The sequence below is a fragment of the Petaurus breviceps genome, unplaced genomic scaffold (genome assembly GCF_028583685.1).
Source record: "Petaurus breviceps papuanus isolate PSGF00001 unplaced genomic scaffold, PetGlider_PUasm1.0 90639, whole genome shotgun sequence".
In the NCBI taxonomy this organism is placed as follows: domain Eukaryota; kingdom Metazoa; phylum Chordata; class Mammalia; order Diprotodontia; family Petauridae; genus Petaurus; species Petaurus breviceps.
Genome location: NW_027187296.1, coordinates 609360 through 631643, shown reverse-complemented (window position 1 = coordinate 631643; position 22284 = coordinate 609360). Strand labels below are relative to the sequence as shown.

The 22284-nt window shown below is 39.1% G+C and overlaps 2 protein-coding genes across 3 annotated transcripts in view; both read left to right on the top strand.

Annotated features, from left to right (window-relative positions):
* NEK3 (NIMA related kinase 3) overlaps positions 1 to 6403 on the top strand; it is a 32578-nt gene extending 26175 nt beyond the window's left edge. For both annotated transcript variants that reach the window (XM_069064599.1, XM_069064600.1), the window contains exons 14-16: positions 1453 to 1587; positions 5586 to 5709; positions 6180 to 6403. In XM_069064599.1, coding sequence (XP_068920700.1) covers positions 1453 to 1587; positions 5586 to 5709; positions 6180 to 6264 — 344 coding nt within the window. In that variant the 3' untranslated portion in view covers positions 6265 to 6403. The remainder of the gene's footprint in view (positions 1 to 1452; positions 1588 to 5585; positions 5710 to 6179) is intronic.
* An 8523-nt stretch (positions 6404 to 14926) lies between these two features.
* Positions 14927 to 22284, top strand: part of NEK5 (NIMA related kinase 5) — a 118069-nt gene continuing 110711 nt past the window's right edge. The window contains exon 1 of the mRNA XM_069064561.1: positions 14927 to 15054. Coding sequence (XP_068920662.1) covers positions 14938 to 15054 — 117 coding nt within the window. The 5' untranslated portion in view covers positions 14927 to 14937. The remainder of the gene's footprint in view (positions 15055 to 22284) is intronic.

Sequence of the window (22284 nt, the reverse complement as noted above, 5' to 3'; positions counted from 1 at the left end):
CATGGGTATCCCCTCAATTTCTAATTCCCTGCCACTACAAAAAGAGCTGCTATAAATATTTTTATATGTAGAGATCCTTTTCCTTTTTAAAAAAATGTCTTTGGGGTTCCAGACCTAGTAGTGGTATTATTGCTGATCAAAGGGTATGCACAGTTTGTAGCAGCAAGCACGCCAGCATCCCCAGGGTGGCTGCCAACACAGGTTCTTAGATCTGCTTTTCTAAAGGAAAGCAACTCAAAATGGGTTAACAAACTTACTTTAATCAATCAAATATATAATTTACCTTGTTCAGGGGAAAAAGTCAGCACCCGAACTTCAGAGTATACAGACAGAAATGTTTCTAGCAGACAGGCTTCCAAACTGTCCAACCATTACACCCATACCAAATCACAGTTACCAGAGAGGGAAGCATCAACATCTGGGTTTTCAAAGCTGGGGGGCTCTCAATGGCTGCCCATAGTCTTATCCGGTCAAATCACACAACACTTCTTAAAGTAAGCCCCAAAGCAAAGCCTCAAATCAGGGATTATATAGCCTTCTCCTGAGTCACAGAATGTAACCACCCTCTTGACCCACTGCCCAATCACACAGCATCAGGGTGTGGGCATTCCTGAAAACCAAGCCTCCTGCCACAGGCTCCATGTGACCACATTCAGCCTATTAGGGGGCAGAATATATTTTCAAATCAAGGAAGGTTCTCAGAGTCTCTTAAGCCTATCAAAGGGCCTAGGGGCAGGGAAGATCTTTAAATTTGCATTTCCATTACACAGTTTTATAGCCTTTTGGGTGTAATTACAAATTGCTCTCCAGACTGGTTGGAACAGTTAACTACTCCACCAATAGTACATTAGTATCCCACTTTTCCCTTCCAACATTTGTCATTTTCCTATTCAGTCATATTAACTAATCTGATAGGTATGAAGTGGTACCACAGAGTTGTTTTAATTTGCATTTCTCTGATCAATAGTGATTCAGAGCATTTTTTCATGTGACCGTTGATAGCTTTGATATCTTCTGAAAATTGCCTGTTCATATCTTTTGACCATTTATCAATTGGGGAATGACTTGTATTTTTATAAATTTGACTCAGTTCCCTATATATTTGAGAAATGAGGCCTTTATCAGAGAAACTTGCTATAAAATTTTGTCCCCAGTTTTCCATTTCCTTCTAATCTTAATTACATTATTTTATTTATGCAAAAATTTTCAATCTAATGTAATCAAAACTAACCATTTTTATGTAGAACTTTCTAAGAATTCTTTGGTAACCTGCTTTTCCCATATCATTGTGTCAGTGTCAACTTAAGTATGGCTCATGAAGATAGAATAAGTTTTTAAAAGGGTAAACAGTGCCTTTTTTGGTTTTGAGATATGATTTGAAAGATGCATTTTATGCTCCATGTCAAGCAGTTGTTTTAATGAATACTAATCCTTTGATCATGTCCTAAATAGGTGGTTCTGTAATAAAGTACAGTGAAAATAATACCAGGAAGCAGTGGCTCAAGGAATCTCCTGAAACTTTGTTGAATATCCTTAAGAATGCTGACCTTAGCTTGGCATTTCAGACATATACAATATACAAATCAGGTAACTAATGAATGTTCTTCATGTACTCACATAAATGCTTAGAAGTGAAATCTGTCAGAATTTTAAAAATATTTTAAAGTATTTATTCAGAGACTATTTTCCTATTCTAGTTAAAAATGCAATAAGAAATTATAGGATTTTCAGGAAAATTTGCTATAGATTTGGATTTCTTTTATTAACTCCTTTGCTTATCTGATTAAATGGATCACAAAATTGCTATCCTTTTAAGAGGGATATATTTAGTTAATCCTTATTTTAACAAAAATTTCGTTGCTTTATTATTGATATTTTATAGTTTATAATACATATTTATATTATTTAGTGGTGAACTCCAAGTTTATTTTATTTTGCTGGAATTTTGTTTTATTGAATACTATTTGAAATAATAAGCCAAAAATAGAAACTCAGGAGAATTTTTTAAATTAGTGTGTTTTTTTGTGGTGCTTGCTATAATACTAAATAAGAACCTTGCTATAATGCTGTTGTTCTTGGTAGCTCTGTGCCAGATATGCCGTAAGAGAAAAAGTCAAATTAAAAAGTGTTTAGTAAGCACTTATTATGTGCCAGACACTGAGACTACAAAGGAAAGCAAAAAAAACAAAAACTCACTTCCCGCTCTCAAGGAGCTCATAGTCCAAAGGGAGACACAACATGCAATTAACTTTGTACAGACTTATATACAGGATAAATTGGAGATAAGGACCAGGGTAGCCAGGGGTGAGAATGAGGAAGGAGAGCATTCCAGGCGTTATCAATGAAAGTATCTAGAGTGGAGAAATATCTTGTGTGAGGAACAGCAAGTAGACTAGTGTGACTGGTAGACAGTGTGTTACAGAAAACACTGAGGGGAGGAAGATAAGAAGTCTGGAGAGGTAGTAAGAGTCTAAGTTTCGAAGGGCTTTAAAAGCCAAACAGACCACTTGATATTTGATCCTGGTTGTGATAGGGAGCCCCTGAAGTTAACTAAATGAGGGAGGGGTTAGCATGGCCAGAACTGAGTTTTAGGGAAGGTCAGTTTGACAGCTGAGGGGAGAATGAACTGGAGTGAGGGGACCTGAGGCAAAGAGACCAACCAGGTGGCTATTTTAATTGTCCAGGTGAGGTGATGAGGCCCTGCACAAGGATGGTAACCATTGTTGGAGGAGAGAAAGGGACTTAGGCCAGAGATTTATGAAGGGAATATTGACAGAACAGGTTGGATATGGGGGATGAGAGAGAGAGAGGAGTCATTGGTGATACCTAGGTTATAAGCATGGGTGACTGGGAGGATGGTGGTACCCTTGATAGTAATAGGAGAGTTAGGAAGAGGGAATAATTTAGGGGGAAAGGTAATGAGTTCAGGTTGAGTTTAAGATGCCTACAGGACATCTAGTTCAGGGTGTCCAATGAGTAGTTAGAGATTGGGGAGAGGCAGTCTGCAGAGAGGTTAGGGCTGGTAAGTAGAGTTCAGAATCATCAGGATAGAGATGATAATTGAATCCATGGGATTCAATGATAAGATCACCAAGTGAAGTCGCTTAGAAGGAGAAGAGGCCCTAGGACTGAACCCTGTGGGACACCCATGGTTAATGGCATGACCTTGATGACAGTCCAGCAAAAGAGAGTGAGTAGTAGTCAGGTCAGATAGGTACCAGGAAGAATTGTCATTTCAAAAATCTAGAGAGAAGAGAATCTCAGGGGGAAAGAGTGATCAACAGTTTCAAAGACCACAGAGAGGTCTGGAAGAATGAGGATTGAGAAATCGCCTTTAGATTTGTCAATTATGAGATTGTTTGGGGGCAGCTAGGTGGCACAATGGATAGAGCATCGGGCATAGAGTCAAATCCAGCCTCAGACACTTACTAGCTGTGTGACCCTGAGCTAGTCACTTAACCCTGTTTGCCTCAGTTTCCTCATCTGTAAAATAAGCTGGAGAAGGAAATGGCAAACCACTCCAGTATCTTTGCCAAGAACACCCTGAATGGGATCATGAAGAGTCAGACACAAATGAAACAACTGAAGAAGTAAATTTGGAAGAGCAATTTTAATTCTCAACACTTGATGAGGTTGGAAGCCAGACTGCAGAAAGTAAGAAGAAAATGAAAGAAAAGAATATGAAGACACCATTTGTAGATGACTTTCTTAATGCTTTTTACCACCAAAGAGAGGAGAGATAAAGGATGATGGTTAAATGATAGCTAAAGGAAATGGATGGATCAATTGGTAGTTTTTTAAGGATGGGGGAGACAATAGGGGAGGTCAGTATTATTAAGGCAATAGGCAGACAGGGACAGTTTAGAGATAAATGAAAGAGCGGGGATGATAGAGGAGATAAGCTGTTGGAGAAGACAGGGTGGAACAGTGTCACTTGTACATGTGGAGGGATTTGCCTTGGCAAATAGAAGGGCTACCCCTTGATGTGAGTCAGGAGTGAAAGAGGAGATAGTCACTATCAGAAGGAACCTAAGTGATGTGCGATAGTGAAGCTCTCAACAAATAGCCTTAGTTTTTTTCACTGAAGTTTGAGGCAAAGTTCTCAGCTAAAAGGCTCAGGGGAAAGGGAGCCATTAGAGGCTTGGGGAGAGATGAAAAGATTTGGAAGAGCCACTGTGGAGAGTTGGACAGTGAATCTATTAAGGATTCCCTTGCTGCAGTGAGGGCCCAGTTGAGATTATGTAACATGAATTTGTTGTGGACCCTGTCAACACAGTTTCATGATTTTCTTTAGTTTCATTTAGCAGCACATGAGTAGGAGCAAAGGAAGCAGATGGAGGAAGCAATTCAAGGCTGACGTCTGGCAGGGCAAGATCTCTCTTTGGATGAGGAGACTAGGATAGCGTAGAGTTAAACTGTTTCAACATCGGATCAAGATGGGGAATGGAAGAGTGCGTACCTAGTACAAGGGGGATGGCCGGGAAAAGAACTGAGGGGTTGAAGGATTGGAGGTCACAGTATGGATGAAGTATAGAGTTTGAAGTCCTAAGGCAGAGAGAGAGATGGAATGACAACCAGTTACTAGCAGATCAAGGAATTTCAGCCCTTGATAAAGAGTCACATCTCAGTTTTAGCCTCAGTTCTACCACTTATCTATGATTATGAACAAGTCACTTAGCTTGTTTGCTCATTTATAAGATAAAATTGGGGGATTGGGGGATGTTATGGGGGAGGACTTTTTCCCCTGTTGCTTCCAGTAACTAAATCTCCTTGGACAGGCTCAAAGATAGGTTGTTATTATATCAAGTTCCATGCTAGAGTGGATAATGACATAGCAACTCTTTGTTTTGTTATTTGTAATAGGATTTGCCTTTTATCAGGCTGGATTTTTTGTTAACTAGAAGTTTCAACTAGCAGTCAGGATCCTGAGTTTTTATTCCTGGCCCCATACCTATATTATATCATTTAAGAAAGGGATTGAACTATGTTTTCTTTGATCATTTTCATCTTTTAAACAAAGATCCCCACATTAAAATGCTTTTTAAAATTCTTAGTTGAAAGAACTTGGGAAGCAGAAATAATAATGGTAAGTTATACATGATACATAGGCAGTTGTGATATATGCTTGCAGTCCTTTTCTCATTATCATACTTGTGTAAACAGAGCATGGAAAGGAAACAATATCTACTTGGAAACTGTCATGGAAACCTAGCGGAGCCATTTGTTCTTGAAGGGGGAAGATAGCATTCCTTAATCAGCCAGCCATTAAGTGTTTACTTGAGTATTACCATGTATTCAGCAATATATGTGGGAGGCAGAAGTCAAGGACATCGTTTCTGCCCTCAAGAATCTTATGGTCGAGTTGGGAATATATGGTGTGTATGTATATGTGTGTGTGTGTGTGTGTGTGTGTGTGTGTGTGTGTGTGTGTATAAAATAGATGGGTGTGTGTACATATATATATGGAGATACATGTGTGTTTCTTTGTGTGTATAAATATCTAAATATACACATATATCCACATATGTATGTATGAACAAAACAGGAATTTTTTTTAAAGTTGATATTCTTTTAATCTTTTAAAGGGTCAGATAATTTCCTGAAAGGACCTCTTTATGATGAAGCAGAAACATCAGATTGTGTAGATGGAGATTATGATATCAGCTTGGACCCTGAGAGACTTGAACCTAGATTAGATGAAGAGGACACGTATGTGCAAATTTATCTAAAAATTTTTAGTTGGCATGTGTTGGCTTTAACAGGATTATTACATAATAATTTCATGTTCAATATGGGGATTTTATATTATTTTTCACCCTTGTTAAATACATGTGTGATATTTTGTCCTGTAGGAATAATACAATACTGAAATATAGAATTTTATTCCATTGTTAATTTGGATCTGTGTATCTAATTTTTCAAATCTTGTACTCCTTGCCATTTTTTTCATCCTAAATATTAGGAACAAAAAACTGCAGTTGAAATAGTAGGACTTTTAGTAGAGTTTTCCTATCAGCCCTCCTCCTCCAGACCCATTTAATGGTCAAGAGAAGGGAGAATAAAGGGTGGGAGAGAGGAGAATAAAGCTTTTTTTTTTTAATAATCATGTTTTCTTGTATTAAATCAATAAATATTGAGTACCTCTGATGAAGACTTTATATTTTCTTTCTCACATATAGGGATTTTGAAGAAGAAGATGATGACCCAGATTGGGTGTCTGAACTGAAGAGGAGAGCTGAATTAAAGTGCGTGGATTGTGAATAATTCCAAGAGAAATGTTTCTTAAGCACATTCAGAAGAATTGTTAAATTAAGTAATCAACACTGTGTAAGTTTACTTTGACAACAAAATAGCTGAAAGATGTAAATATTAAAGATGAGAACTCCAGTGGGTTTTTGAAGTAGATCTTAGTTCTGTATTAATCCTCTAATTGGAACAGCATCATGTCAAAGGTTTTCTTTATACATCAGAAAGGGAAGTGGTGCCATCCTGGGAAAACATCTTGAGACTTCTTTTCTCAATATTCAATCTACTTTTAATCCTAAAATATTTTGGTAGGGGAAAGCCCTGTATCTTGATGGTTATTGCCACTTATTAACAAGATTTTGACACATTATGTATTTATACTCCATAACATTTTTATGAGAGTGTAACAGGATGTATTTTTAGCAGTGCATTTGTTCTTAAGTAGTAGGATCTTTTTCCACTAGTTGACAAAGGAGCCAGTGGGAATGGAACAGAAATAGGAAGAGCAGAGTGGGATGAAAAATAGGAGGGTGAGAGTGGGCTGTTTCTAGATCACACCAGATGTCAGGCATGAGCAATGAGAATAGGACATGAGTATAACCAATGATATAGAATAAGGAAGGACAGATCCTTGAGAGGAGAATCAAGCTTTGTTGCTGTCAGTTTGCAGTTGGACCATTCTTGGACTGCAGTCTTTTTGGTAGAATGTAAGCTATTTGAAGGCAGGGCCTCTTTGCATTTATTATCTGCAATTTCTGGCACATGGTGGACACAAGATAAATGTTTGCTCTGAATTGCTCAGGTGACTCTTCCCCTTGGTGTTTGCAGGGAATTTGACAATGGGAAAAGCATTGATAACTGCTGTGTAAGGGATGTGGCGAGAATAGAGAAGCCATCAGGGTCTATATGTGGTTATCTCTGTAATAATGGTTACAGTTTTGCTTAATATGATGTAATTTTAAAAATAACTTCATAAAAACTTAATAAAAAAAAGTTAAGGTCTCATTAGAGTCACAGAATTTTAGATCTTGGGAATGACTGAGGAGACCTAATCTAGACCATTTATTTTATAGGTCAAGAAACTGTAGCTCAGAGTGGTTGTGACTTGGCCAAGATTGCACAGTGGTAGGGCTGGAACTATAATGTCACCGAGTCAGTCGGTCAGTAAGCAAATATTTATTAAGTGTGTTTGCTACATGCCATGCATTGTGCTAACTGCTAGGTGTTCCAAGAAAGGCAAAAACTGTCCCTGCCTTCAAGGAGTTCACATGCTTGTGGGGAAGACAACATGTAAAGAAATAGGTACATACAAGTATTCCAGTATTCTCTCCACTATGCGGGGATGTTTCTGTCAATTGATCTCATGATTCAGTCTGAAGTACAAGGTACTGTGCTACGTTTTTGTGTGCAAAGGGTGCTTTAAAATGAATTGCTCCATGAATATATGACATCAAGGAGCCAGAAGGGATGCAACAGAAACAGGAGGATGAGAGTGAGTTGAATTTCTCAATCAGATCAGTGGACAGGTATGAAAGATAAGGAAGGATAGGACAGAAGAAGGACGTTAGTAGGTATCAGAGAGCAAAGCAGATGGTACTAAACTTGGGCTTATAAGTAGGAACAAAGCAAGTCTGAGATGGGGACAGGCAATTGGTTAGGCAAAAACAGTATTTAATCTGAAGATCAAGGAATTAGGGGAGGTGCCATGGTGAAACTGAAGTAGGTAGGAGATAATTTGGAATTAGAGATATATAATTAGGCTATGACAGACTATGAATCTTATAGCCTTCATTTTTTTTAATAATAAAAATTTTTTATTTCCGCATTATCCCCTCATTTCATTTGTAACCAGGACCAGTTTCTCTGTTTTGTAATCTTAAGGTGTCTAATGTTGAGAGTCATACTTCCTTGGAGAAATTATAATTTTCTTGATTTTTCTGAAAATATTTGGTCACTTTTTTGTGCTTTTTTCATAATAAAAGTTTCTATTTCTTGCATTAGAATAATCGTTGAGTAATTTATTTTTGTGAATACTTTGCTATTTATTGCCAAAATATTTCAGTAACATTTTTAAAAGCAGTTTTTTAAAGGCATCTAGATGGCTGTCAGAACAGGAGACAGACCGCCCAGCTCCCCCATACCTACTCTAGCAAAACCGTCAGGTTTGCAACCAGACCAAATAACAAAGAAACCCAGTGAGAAGCTATAGTAAGTTATACTAAAACTGTATACAGAGTCAGCCAGAAGCCTAAGGAAATAAGAAGGGGTCCCCTCCAGCAGAGTGAGTGCTGTATAGCCTGCAAGATTCTATCACAAGGCAACAAGAGTTGGAGGGTTCCCTTGAGGGAAGGGATGTAGGGCATATACATTTATTAAGAGCTTGCTATATACCAGTCACTGTGCTGAGAACTTTAAAAATATTATATCCCCTGATCCTTACCACACTATAAGTTCTATAATTAGCTCCAGTTTGCAATTGAGGAAATGAGGCAGATAGAGGTTAAGTGATTTTCCCAGGATCACACAACTAGTATGCATCTGAGGTGGGATTTGAATTTCAGGTCTACCTGAATCCAATTTCAGCATTCTACCACTGTAACACCTGGTTGCCTTTGAGAGGGGCATCAGGATAGTCAGAAAGAAGCATTTAAAGTACTTAGGAGCACAAGACAAGGCAGCTTCTACTGAAAACCAGAGGAGATTTTTGATTACAATAGTCTAAAAGGCAAAAGAGGGAGAGAGAGAGAGGCACATTAGCAAGAATAACTCACCTTGCAAAGCTGAGTTGTAATCCTAGAGAGGAAGAAAATGCATCTTAAATGGAATAGAAGACATTATGACATTTCTAATAGAAAAATCAGAATTGAGTAGGCACTTTGAAATAGAAATATGGGAGTTTAGGGAAACCTAGAAAAATAAATTTATATGAGCAATTGAAAAGTGCAAACATTCCATTATTAGGAGAAGAAGTAAATGTCTTTTCAGAACTTTAATGTGTTCAAGGGGTATTGAATGAGTTAAGAAAAACATGGTTTGGGGGGTGTATTGATTCTATCTTGAGAGTTTTAAGGGGGGAATAAGGGCAAATAAAAGGAGTTTACTAGTGTCAAAAAGAAAGATTTGTTCTTTCTCATAACTGGTATGCATCAGAAAGTAAACAAACATGGAGGAAAAGAGTGGAAATAGGGGGCATCAGATGAACCTCACTCTTATCTGAACTAAATAAAAAAGTAAACACAGAGTTTAACATAGAAATGCATCAAACTCAATTAAGCAGGGGTAGGGAAGGGGAAGAGTTAAGATTGACAATAATACTGGGAGGGAATAAGTCATTCTGTCAAATGCTTTGTGAAAAATTGTAAAATCTAGGGAAAACTATGATTCTGCTGTTCTAATAGTCACTTAATTATGTGAGAAAAGGAAATAAAAAATGAATTTGTCATGAATTGCCTTTGATGAAGCCATACTGGCTCTCTGAACACTACTTCACTTTCAAGATAGTAATCATCATTTATTACATCCTAGAATTTTGCCAGGATTTGGAAATCAAGCTCATTGGCCTAATACTTTGCAGGCACCATAATCTTCTTTGTGAACCCGGGGCATTTTTTCCCTTTTCCATTTCTGTGATGCCTTTCCCATTCTCTATAATCTTTCAAAGACCAGTCAGTGACCTAGCTATCATGATATTTTTCTGTTCTTTTTAGGACTTCAGGCTGTAGTTCCTTATAGCTTAGTGATTTAAATTCATCATATTTTTCCTTCCAGATTACTCTTTTCTATTTCTACCACCACTATCTGGCCTGAACTATTGCAATGACCCCTTAACTGATCTACATGCCTCTTGTCTCCTAATTCATCCTACAGACTTCTGCCAAATTCGTTTTTCCAATGCAGAGATCTCATCACACTTCTACTACTCAAGAAACTTCAGTGATTTTCTATTGCCTAGTGATAGGTATAGACAGTGATACCTGGTGATGAGGTATACTTTCTAGGGTCTTCACTGTCTGGCTTCACATTATCCTTTCTGGTTTTGTCAAGCACTTTGCCCAAACTGCATTCATCCATGACCTCATCCTGCAATTCCAAAACAGTCAAAATCATCTTTTCTCAACTTCGCCCTCCTTTCTCCACCCCAAGATTTGCCCTTGCTGTACCTTTGTTTATAACTCCTGGCTCACATTTTCTTTAATCGCTCTAGGTAAACATAATCTTTACTGTCTCTGATTACTTTGTTTGTAACTCTCTGAAGTATTTCTATTCTAATTTGTGTCATAGTTATTGTGCATCTTTTCTTCTTTCCCCTGCAAGATTATAAATTGAAGGGCCTGGAAGGAGGCCCATTTGTCTTTATAAACCCTCTAGCATCATGCTTAGTATGTAATAATCACTTCATAAATTTTATAGAATTGTTCAATTGAAGTGTTTCCCATTTCCCACTATTGCCTTTAAAAAAAATTGATCCCTGCAATTTATACTATTAGCTAGCTACCTACAACTTAACAACAAAATTGATTCCCATTCCACATTGTGTTACAACAACTAATGGTGATTGAAAAAACATTAAAATCCAAATACTCCAGCAACCTGAAGAGGGGGGGAGAGAGAAAGAGAGAGAGAGAGTTTAGGAAAACCAGGTTGATCATGGAGATATTCAAAATTTATGTTTGGCCTTTGTTCAACACAGATTTTAATAATTTGCATGAAATATATCCCAGAAAGGAAGTGGTAGATTCTCCTTGCCTTTGGTTAGACTTAACTACTGATGATCATTTAAAAATGTATTTTAGCTACCATACACTACCCATTCCATGCGAAAGTGGTAGATACCACAGCAGCCTATTAAAAATTTTTTAAAATAATCCACAATTCAAAATTTCTTCAGGTAAGAAGGTGCTAAGAATCACAATTTTTTGATCAGGTACAGGTGTTTGCCTAATTTATATTTTTCTTAAGGTGATTGATCATATGTGTAATGTTTGTCCAGAGACAAAGATGTTATTAAAACAACTGAATAACATTCATATTAGCATTTTCACTATAAATGAAGCAACTGACTGGAAAGGGAGAGGGGATAGGTAATGTAGTGAGAGGGATGAGAGAGTCTATCAGTTCATGTCCATATGTATGTGATATTGCTGCTGCCTCAGTTACTGCAGGACTGGGTCCTGAAGGTAGCTCCTTGAGCATTGATCCTGGGCTGGTTGTAAAATCCATCATGGACTTAATTCCTGGATGGCTCACATTCCTGACCTTCAAAACTCATGAGGTCACAGTCTCTAATTCCTTCATCTAAATCTAAAGAACAAATATTGAGCAGGCAAAGAATCAATGCCCATATTCATGAGGGCACATTTCATCTTGGAAGGAGAGGGCCCAAAGCCTCTCATAACATTGCCTTTCACCAGATCACCAAGGGAGCCAAACCAAGAGCTGAAATCTATGGAGAGACTGAGGCTGACTGAGGCCAGTCCAAGTTCTGCAACTGCAGCCAATCCGCAAGGCTGCTGTCCACAAGGTCAGCAGAACAGGCACCAATTACAGAATGTCTATAGGTACCTCCAAATCTCTCCAGGGAACTTCCATTGCACATCATTATCAACGATCTCCATCAGTAGGCTCCCCAGCTTCTTTAATAGGTAAATAGTAGTATTAAAGGTGTTTTGCATGTGGCAGTATCCCAACACAGTAATTTGATGGTAGCTAGACCCCCTTTTCCCGAAAATATCTTCCTTCATTACCTGTAAATCACCTCGATTAGAATCCCACCCATAGCATTCATTCTTTGGGGGTTTTACCATCTCCAAGAGCAGTACTCTACTGTAGCAGCAAGCACCCCAGCATCCCCAGGGTGTCTGCCAACACAGGTTCTTAGATCTGCTTTGATAAAGGAAAGCAACTCAAAATGGGTTAACAAGTGTACTTTAATCAGTCAAATATGTATCCTTTACCTAGTTCAAGGGAAAGAGGTCAGCACCCCAAACTTCAGAGTATACAGACAGAATTATCAAGACAGAGAAACAGATCAAGTAGACAGATTTCCAAACTGTCCAACCATTACATCCATACCAAATCAACATCTGGGTTTTTCAAAGCTGAGTGGGGGCTCTCAACGGCTTCCCATTGTTTCATCTGATCAAATCACAGAAGGCTTCTCCAAGTGAGCCCCCAAAACAAAGCCTCAAATCAGGGTTTATATAGCCTTCTCCTGGCCCAGAGAATGTAACAACCTTCTGGACCCACTGGCCAATCAAAAAGCATCTACTGAAAAACAAGCCTCCCACCCCAGGCTCCAGGTGCACTTTAGCCTAGGGGCAGGGAAGATCTTAAAAATTTACATTCCCATTACATCTACCGAAATGTAAATACAGTGAGGTCTGAGTGTCATTATATGTGTAACATTTTTACAAGTGGGGAGGGGGTTTTAGGATTATAGATTTGGAGGAGGAAGAGACAGAGGCCATCTAAGCAAACACCTTTGTTTTACAGATGAGGAAACTGAGGCCTACCTAGGTTGATTGACTTGCCCGAGGTCACACAGCGACCCCAGATCTGTGATCGAGGGGAGCCTGAGAGGTGCTGGGGGTGGGAGTGGAGAAGGACAGGTACAAATTTTGCCTAATTCACCATCTTTCCTGCCGGGAGCTCAGGCCGGGCTTGTCCTAAAAGATGCATTACCTGGGCTTTGCCAAGTCAGCCCAGCAGCAGGTGAGGTCCCTGAGCAGGTACATCATCAAACGGCTCCCGTGCAGGATGAAGCCTTGGCTTTGGTCCAAGCCCCTGTTCCGCCCTGGATCCCGCATCACTTCGTCGGACTCCTCCCCGCAGCCACACGGGGGCGCTGTGGGGCAAGCCAAGCGGCCAGGCCCAGGGCTCCTCCGTCGCTGCCGCAGCAGCAGCCGCCTAGAAAAGAAGCTGAGCAGGTGAACGAACGGGGGGCGAGCCCGCCGTGTATAAGGTGGGGGAAGGGGGAGACGCGCGCGCTCTCGTTCGGGTTGAAAGGTGGGGCGGGGGTGGGGGAGAAACAGTCAAGGGTCGCGCGCCCGAAGGGACACTGGGAGGCAGCCGAACCCGGTCTCCATGGCAACGGGAAACAGAGCGGGCAGGCGCGCCAGGTAGAGCTGCTGCGGGGGTCGCGCAGCTCCCGAGGCATCTTGGCTTTTCTTGTCCGGGACAGAGTCCCCCGGACTGATAGGGAAGCTCACACTGGCCACCCAGCAGTTTCCTTCCCGGGGTGGGGGCGTCCCAAAGAAAACGATGACTTCCAAGCTGCCACAGCCTCCCCCAGGGAAGATTCCTTCTGAAAGCTTTGGGAGCATCGCGGGTGTGGCCGAGGTGTGTTTGTGGAGAGTAGGGATGATGCCGGTCCCCGGGGCTTGGCACCTGCACACCTGAGCGCTGCCCAGCCACAGCACCAGGAGCCGCAAACACACACACAGCACCCAGGTAGCTCACGTCCGCGAGCAGGAATGTTCAGAAAAACGCAGGACAATAAAAATGCTAGAATTTCAACCCACACATTCTGTCTCTCTGCCTCTCTGTCTCTGTCTTTGTCTCCCTCTCTCTATGCGTATACACACACACACACGCACAAATATTGCGGTCGTTTAGTCATTTTCCGTCGTATTTGACTCCATGACCCCACTTGGGGCTTTCTTGGCAGAGATACTGGACTGATTTGCCCTTTCCTTCTCCAGCTAATTTTATGGATGAGGACCTGAGGCAAACAGGGTTAAATGACTTGCCCAGGGTCACACAGTTAGTGTCTGAGGCCATATTGAACTCAGGAAGATTCATCTAACTGACTCCTGACCCGACACTCTATCCACCTCTACAACTAGCTGCTATGTGTGTATAGATATAGTAGCAATAATCATCATGGGAATCATCAAGCCGAGGAAGTCTTTTATGGGAAACTCAGTAAAGAAAGGGCAGCTAGGTGGCTCAGTGGATAGAGTATATGGACCTGGAGTCAGGAAGACTTGAGTTCAAATTTGATCTCAGACACTTACGAGCTGTGTGACCCTGGCCAAGTCACTGAATCTCTGCTTGCCTTAATGTACTGGAAAAGGTAGATGACAAACGACTCCAGTATCTTTGCCAAGAAAACCCCGAAAGGGGTCATGAAGAATCAGACTAATAACTGACTAACGGTGAAGAAAGTCTCTCCCAGCCTGATTCTTCCTTACTGACAAATGATTTAGCTACTGTGTGCTGATATATGTATACATATGTGTGTATGTATGTATGTATCAATCAATAAATATTTATTAAGCATTTACTACATGCCAGACACTTTTGTAAACCCTAGGGATTCAAAAAGAGGCAATGCACACATATGTGTATATACATATATATTTAAATCCTAAATTTATATAGCTAACTTTCTTTATGGGAATAAGTTTTTATTTCCATAAAGAAAGAAAATTTTGGAAGGAAAGACGTGTTAGCAAAATTAATCAGTTTTTAAGTACAACATAGCCAGGCCATTTATCAGAGAGGGAGAGTCGTAGGCTGAGAGAGGTTTTCTTCACTGTTTCCCGTAAAATAGACTCAGTTTGCTTGCTAATGGTTCTCATGATGATTATTGCTACAATCATATTAATTATCTAATTTCCTAATCATAATAAAACGTATGAATTATTTTAAAGATTTTTTCATTCCAGACATTTTTCTACACCAGAAACCATGGATAAATATGATGTAATTAAAATGATTGGGGAAGGAGCCTTTGGGAAAGCATTCTTGGCAAAAGGAAAGGCAGACAACCAGCACTGTGTTATAAAGGAAATCAATTTAACAAAGGTAAATTTATAAAGTAAAAAATTATTTTTAATTTATATGCCAACATTGACAATGTTTAGTAATGTAGAATCAAAAAATTTTAATTATTGTATTTCAACCCTTAACTGAGAAATATAACCTTATAGTGTGTCCTTTACGTGCAGTAATCATTTTGGAGCAAACGACGTGTGTGTGTGTGTGTATGTGTGTGTGCGTGCATATACACAGATACATACAGACATAGTAGTTAGATATATTCATTAGATAGGACTTATCATCAGTGAGTTCACTGTGGTCAAAGTTTACATATTAGAAGCATAGTATATGCTTTTCAAAGTGCCCTGGCATCTCATTATAACAGTATAGGCTTTCTTACCATATAATTGTATTCACAGAATCACAAAAGGTCAGAATTGGAAGGGATCTTGGAGAGCAGCTAGCCGAATTCAGACTCCTCTGTACCATATTACTAAGAAAAGATCACCTGTTCTTCATTCAGGTATCTTAAGTGAGTGAACACCCACTGGTGAGTCAGTCAGCAGGTTTTTATTAAGTACTTAGTGTGGGCCTGGCATTGTGCCAAGTCTTGGGGATGCAAAGAAAGGCTCTGTCTTCAAGAAGCTCACATTCTAATGAGGGAGACTACATATTGAGGTTGAGTAGATAGAGTAGAGGGAAGGTGACCTCACCTGCAGAAAGTGGGATTTGAGCTCTCTTGAAAGAAACCAATGAAACCATTTGGTAGAAGTGAGGATCCAGAGCAGGAATGGGGAATCACATGTGGCCCACTAGGTCCTTAAGGGTGGCCCTTTGACCGAATCCAAACTTCACAGAACAAATCCCCTTAATAAAAGGATTTGTTCTGTAAAACTTGGACTCAAGTCAAAAGGCCGCACTCAAGGACCTAGAAGGCCACATGTGAATAAAAGGATTTGTTCTGTAAAACTTGGACTCAAGTCAAAAGGCCGCACTCAAGGACCTAGAAGGCCACATGTGACCTCAATGCCTCAGGTTTTTCCTTCCTGAGCAAGAGTATTCCAGACCTGAATGTACAGAGGGTTGTGTGAGGATCAGCAGATAGGCCAGTATCTGGATTAAACAAGCATGGAGAAAGAAATATAAGAATGGAAAGGTAGGAAGAGAGGTGAGATTATATATAAAGAACTTTAAATGCTAAACAGAGGATTTTATATATAATCCAGGAGGTAATAGGGAGCCAGTGAAACTCAGTGAGTGGGAGAAGAGTGGGGTAACATGGGCAGACCTTTTTTAAAAACAGCATTTTATTTTTTCCAATTTACGTGTAAAGACAGTTTTTTAATATTCATTTAAAATAAAATTTTGAGTTCCAAATTTTCTCACTCCCTCTGCTTCCCCCTTCCTTAAGACGGTAAGCAATTTGATGTAGGTTACATATGTGCAGTCATCTAAAACCAACTTTCACATTAGTCATGTTGTGAAAGAAGACATAGTTCACAAAAATATTCGTTTGCAAAAGGAAAAAAACACAAAAAATAAAGAAAGTGAAAATAGTATGCTTTGATCTACATTCAGACTCCACCAGTTCTTTCTTTGGAGGTGGGTAGCATCTTTTGGAATTGGGCATACCTTTTTTTTTTTTAAAGAAAAATCACTCTGGTAACTGAATGGCAGTTGGAGTAGGGAGAGATGTTAAAAAGGGAGACAGTTTGTTGTTGCTGTTTTTCAGTCATGTCTGAATCTTAGAGACCCCCTTTGGGGTTTTCTTTCTTTTCTTTTTCTTTTTTTGTTTTGGAGGGGAGAAGGTAGAGCAGTCGGGGTTAAGTGACTTGTCCAAGGTCACATGGCTAGTTTTGTGTTAAGTGTCTGAGGTTGGATTTGAACTCAGGTCCTCCTGACTCCAAGACCGGTGCTCTATTCACTGTGCCACCTAGCCACCCCAACCTTTGGGGTTTTCTTGGCAAAGATACTGGAGCAGTTGGCCATTTCCTTCTTTAGCTCATTTGACAGAGGAGGAAACTGAGGCGAACAGAATTAAGTGACTTGCCCAGGATCACAAAGCTAGGAGGTGTTTGAGTCCAGATTTGAACTCAGAAAGAGGAGTCTTCCTGACTCCAGGCCTAGCACTCTATCCACAGTACCACATAGCTACCCATTTAGTAGGTTATTGCAATAGTCCAGGCAAGAAATAATAAGGGCCTGAATTAACATAGTGGCTGTATGGGTGGAGAGAAGGTGAAGAGAATATACACATACACGTACATATACACACACATATATATGTATGTGTATATGTGTGTGTGTAGGAGATGTTGTGAAGGTAGAAATGACAAGACTTGACAATGGATTGGATATGTTGAGTGAGTTCAAGTGAAAAGTCAATGATGACACCTAATTGTCAGTCTAGGTAACTTTGAGTATGGTGGAGCCCTAGTCTGGGGTTTCTTAAACTTTTTCCATTCTAGACCCCTTCAATGCTTCTTTAACTGTGGGTCTTGACCACAGGCCTAGACAGTAATAGGGAGATTGGAAGATGGGAAAGTTTAGAATGGGAAAGATAATTTCTGTTTTGGGCAGGTTGAATTTGAGATGCCTATGGGATATCTAGTTAGAGCTATCCAAAAAGCAATTGGTGATGTTGGACTTGAGAATCAAGAGATATCTAGAGATCATTATCTTCATAGATATTATGGAACACATGAGAACTGATGGGACCACCAAGGCAGCTAATTACATTTTTGGATAGCTTTGTTAGGAAATCTTTCCCTATATCCAACCTAAAATTTCCATTCTGACTTCTTCAATTGGTTGCTAGTTCTGTCTTCTGAGGTCAAGCAGACTTTATCTAATCCCTTTCCTGAACAGTAATCCTTTACATACTTGATGATATCTATTCTGTTCTCTCCAAGTCTTCAATTCTCCAGGCTAAATATCATCACTTACTTTATTCAACTGATCCTAACATTTGAGCCTATTAAAATAATTTTGGATCCTGACCCTGTCATTCAGGATATTTGCTATTGCTCTAACTTTGTGCCATCTTCAGATTTGATAAGCATATCATCTATGTCTTCATTTAAATCATTGATAAAAATAACGAATAGCATACAACCAAGGACAGCTCCCTGGGGGGGGACTCTCTTAGAAATTTTACATGTAAACAATTGAACTTTTTTTTTTCCCATACACTTTGGATTTCACATATTCAATTCAGAATCCATTCAACTGTACTGCCATTTAGCTTACATTCTTATTATCCACAGTAATAGTATGAGAAATTTTGCCAAATGCCTTCCAGAAGTCTAGGTTAAACCATATGTACAATATTCCCCTGAGCTACCAGCTTAGGAACCGTGAAAAAGGAAAATGAGGAGTCTGACTTGATCATTTCCTTGTTGTTTTTCTTTTCCTTGACAGTTTTATGTAATTGGATCCTTTCATGTGAATTATCTTTTAAACATTTTTCTTATCTTTTATCTTTAAATCACTTTAATTTCCTAAAATATACTTGCTTCCCTTCCCTACCCGTTGAGCTATCCCTTGTAAGAAAAAAATAAGAAAAGGAAACAGTTCACCAAAACTGACCAACACAGGGGCAGCTGGGTGGCACAGTGAATAGATCATTGGCCCTGGAGTCAGGAGGACCTGAGTTCAAATCCAGCCTTAGACACTTTACACTTACTAGCCATGTGACCTTGAGCAAGTCACTTAACCCCAATTGCCCCTCCAAAAAAAAAAAAGCAAAACTGAGCAACACATAACTGACCTATTCTTGTTTGACATCACAGCTTCCCTTTAAAGATGTTAATACACAGTTTTAAAAGTAATACATACAAGGACTTTGTAAAAAATTTAAGTCAAGTTTATCAGTTTATTGTGTGCTTCTTTTTCTTTTTCTTTTCTTTTAAAGAAAATTGGCATAACATTTTTCCTTCTTTTTGTCCTGCGGCACCTTCTGGCCAGCTCTTTCAGTATCCTGGGATGTAGTTTGTCTGGGCCTGACTAGCTGAACTCATCCTGGGAAGCTAAGTGCTCTCATTATTTACTTAATTATCTTGGGTTTCAGTTTTAATTATCTTGTTGAATAGAATAGAATTCCCTATTAGTCATTTCTTTTTGTTTGGTCCTTTCCAATCCAAACACCATTCTCCTCAGACAGGAAAAATAAAAGCTAAGTAAGAGTTAGGTCATTTTCCCTTATCTATATCATATGTTGTCACAGCCCCACTCACCCTAAGCATCAATCTTCCTGTATTTGTGCCCTTGAATCCCATGCCCTCCCATGTCGTCCAGGAGCTTGTGTCTTTGATCATCCCCTCTTTCTAATCATGCATCACAATAATATTGTGTTACATTCATATAACACAATTTGTTCAGCCATTCCCTAATTGACACATTCCCTAATTCTTTGCCACTACAAAAGTACAGCCATAAATATTTGTGCACATATTAGCCTTTTCCATCTTTCTTTTAATCTCTTTGGAGTATACTTCTCTGGGTCTTTTTATTAGCTTTCCTGAATTCAACCATCCTTTCTACACCAATAACTCCCGAAAAATATTCTTATCAAACATACTTTCCCTATAAATCCCTTTCCTGAATTATAATCCTTTACATGCTTGATGATATCTATTATGTTCTCCCCAAGTCTTCAATTCTCCAGGCTAAGTGTCCTCACTTACTTTATTCAACTGATCCCAGCATTTGAGCCTATTAAAATCATCTATCTATCTATCTATCTATCTATCTATCTATCTATCTATCTATCTATCTATCTATCTATCTATCTACCTTTCTACCTATCTATCTATCTGTCTGTCTTTCATCTATCTATATCTATTTATCATCGATGTCTATCTCTTTCTACATATTTATCTATCAAGATCTATTTCTCTCTCTATCTCTATTCCTATCATCTATCATCCACCTATCTATATCCATATATCTATCTCTATTTATCTGTCTCTGTCTTTGTCTAGTTATCTCTCTCTAATTATATCCATCTCTGTATATATACTCTCTTTTCTAACTTCCAATCCTGTATCATCAACTGCCTCCAGGACACCTTCCCTTGGATGATCTGTAGGTATCTGAACAAGCACAAAACACCTTGCCTCCTAAATCATGTCATTTCTTTCCCCACAACATCTTTCTCATCCATCTGTTTACTCACCTGGCCATCACCCTGGTTTAGGTCCTCATCATCTCTCACCTGGACTATGGCCATGATGTCTTAATTGAACTCCCGCCTTCCAGTGTCTCTCTTCCTCATTCCAGCCTCCAAGTAGCTGCTAAAGTAATCCTTCCAAAATACAGGAGTATACAATTCTCCTGCTCAGAAATATTCAGCACTTCCTTATTTAAAGTTCTAGGATAAAATGCAAACCAGACATTTAAAGTCCTTACCTTTTCAGACATATCTCATGTGGCTCCCTTTCACAGGCCCCCCCCCCCCCCATTCCAGCCAAATTGGCTTGCTTGCTAATCTTCAAATTTAGCTATTTCCTTCCTCCATGTTTTGATTCAGGTGGTCCCCTCTGCATGTAATGCACTCCCTTCACCTCTTAGAAGTACTAACTTCTTTCTTTATTTTTAAATTTTTTTATTTTTACCTTTTGGAGAGCAATTGGGGTTAAGTAACTTGCCCCAGGTTACATGGCTTTTTTTTTTGTGTGTGTGTGTGTGTGTGTGTGTGTGTGTGTGTGTGTGTGTAAGTGTCTGAGGCCAGAACCGAACTGGGGTCCTCCTGACTCCGGGGCCAGAGCTTTACTCACTGCGCTACCTAGCCACCCCAACACTAACTTCTTTTGAGGCTCACCTAACATGGCAGCCCCTGTGCCTATTGGGAAGCCTTTCCTGATCCCCTTAAGTGCTTAATCCAACCACCAATTATCAAGTATTTACTAACGTACTTATTTGTTTGGATCCCTAAGATCTAAACCCAAAATGAAATCTATTTTAAGGCAGGCATAATTTCTGCAAATCACATGTCGTCATAAATGTTTGTTCAATTAAATTGAATTGAATTTTCCAATATCCTCCTAATATAGCTAAGGAAAATCCCTTTCAGTTGTCCTCAGAATTCCTTACCATCCTCAGCTCATTCTAAGTTTCTGACGTCTTCATTGGACATAAAAATAATTTTTATTAATATCTTTTGTTTTTACACATTTCCCAGTGTATTTTTCCTTCCTCTCTCAAAGGTTTCTTTTGGAACCATTTTATTCTTCTTCCATTACCAGCCTTTGTTGCTATCTAAAGTACATAAATGAAACAAACAAAAAAACTCTAAATCTGTGTTGGTTGATAAGTTCCCTATGCATCTACATCTTTTTCATTTCTCCCTTCTCTCTTCATTAGGATTATTTCTTTTTATTTTTTATATAAATAAATTAATTTAATTTTAGTTTTCAACATTTAATTCCATAAGTTTTTTTTGCCTTTTTTTTTTGGAGGGGAGAAGGCTAGGCAATTGGGGTTAAGTGACTTGCCCAAGATCACATGTCTATTAAGTGTTAAGTGACTGAGGCTGGATTTGAACTGAGGTCCTCCTGACTCCAGGGCTGGTGCTCTATTCACTGCACCACCTAGCCATCCCTACTACTATAAGTTTTTAAATTTCTATGCCTTCCTCCCCTCTGCCTTCCCCAAGATGGTATGAAATCCACTATAGGCTCTACATATACATTCTTATAAAACATATTTTCACATTAGTCTTGTTGTGTAGAAGAATTAGAACAAATGGGAGGAACCACAAGAAAGAAAAAAAACAAAGCTAAATTAAAAAAAAGATGCTTCAATCTGCATTCAGACTCCATATTTCCTTCTCTGGATGTGGATGGTATTTTCCATCATGAGTCATTTGGAGTTTAGGTCTTTGCATTGCTGAGAAGAACTAAGTATCAAAGTCAGTCATCAAACAATGTGACTGGTACTGTGTACGATGTTTTTCTGGTCCTGCTCACTTCACTCAGCATCAGTTCATGTAAGTCTTTCCGGGTTTTTCTGAAGTCTGCCTGCTAATCATTTCTTATAGTATAATAGTATTCCATTACATTCATATAACTACAACTTGTTAAATCATTCCCCAATTGATGGGCATCCCCTCAATTTCCAGTTCTTGGGCACCACAAAAATTGCTGCTATAAATATTTTTGTACATGTGGGTCCTTTTCCCATTTGTATGATCTCTTTGGGATATAGCCCTAGAAGTAGTATTGCTGGATCAAAGGGTAGCCACATTTTTATAGCCCTTTGGGCATAGTTCCAAAT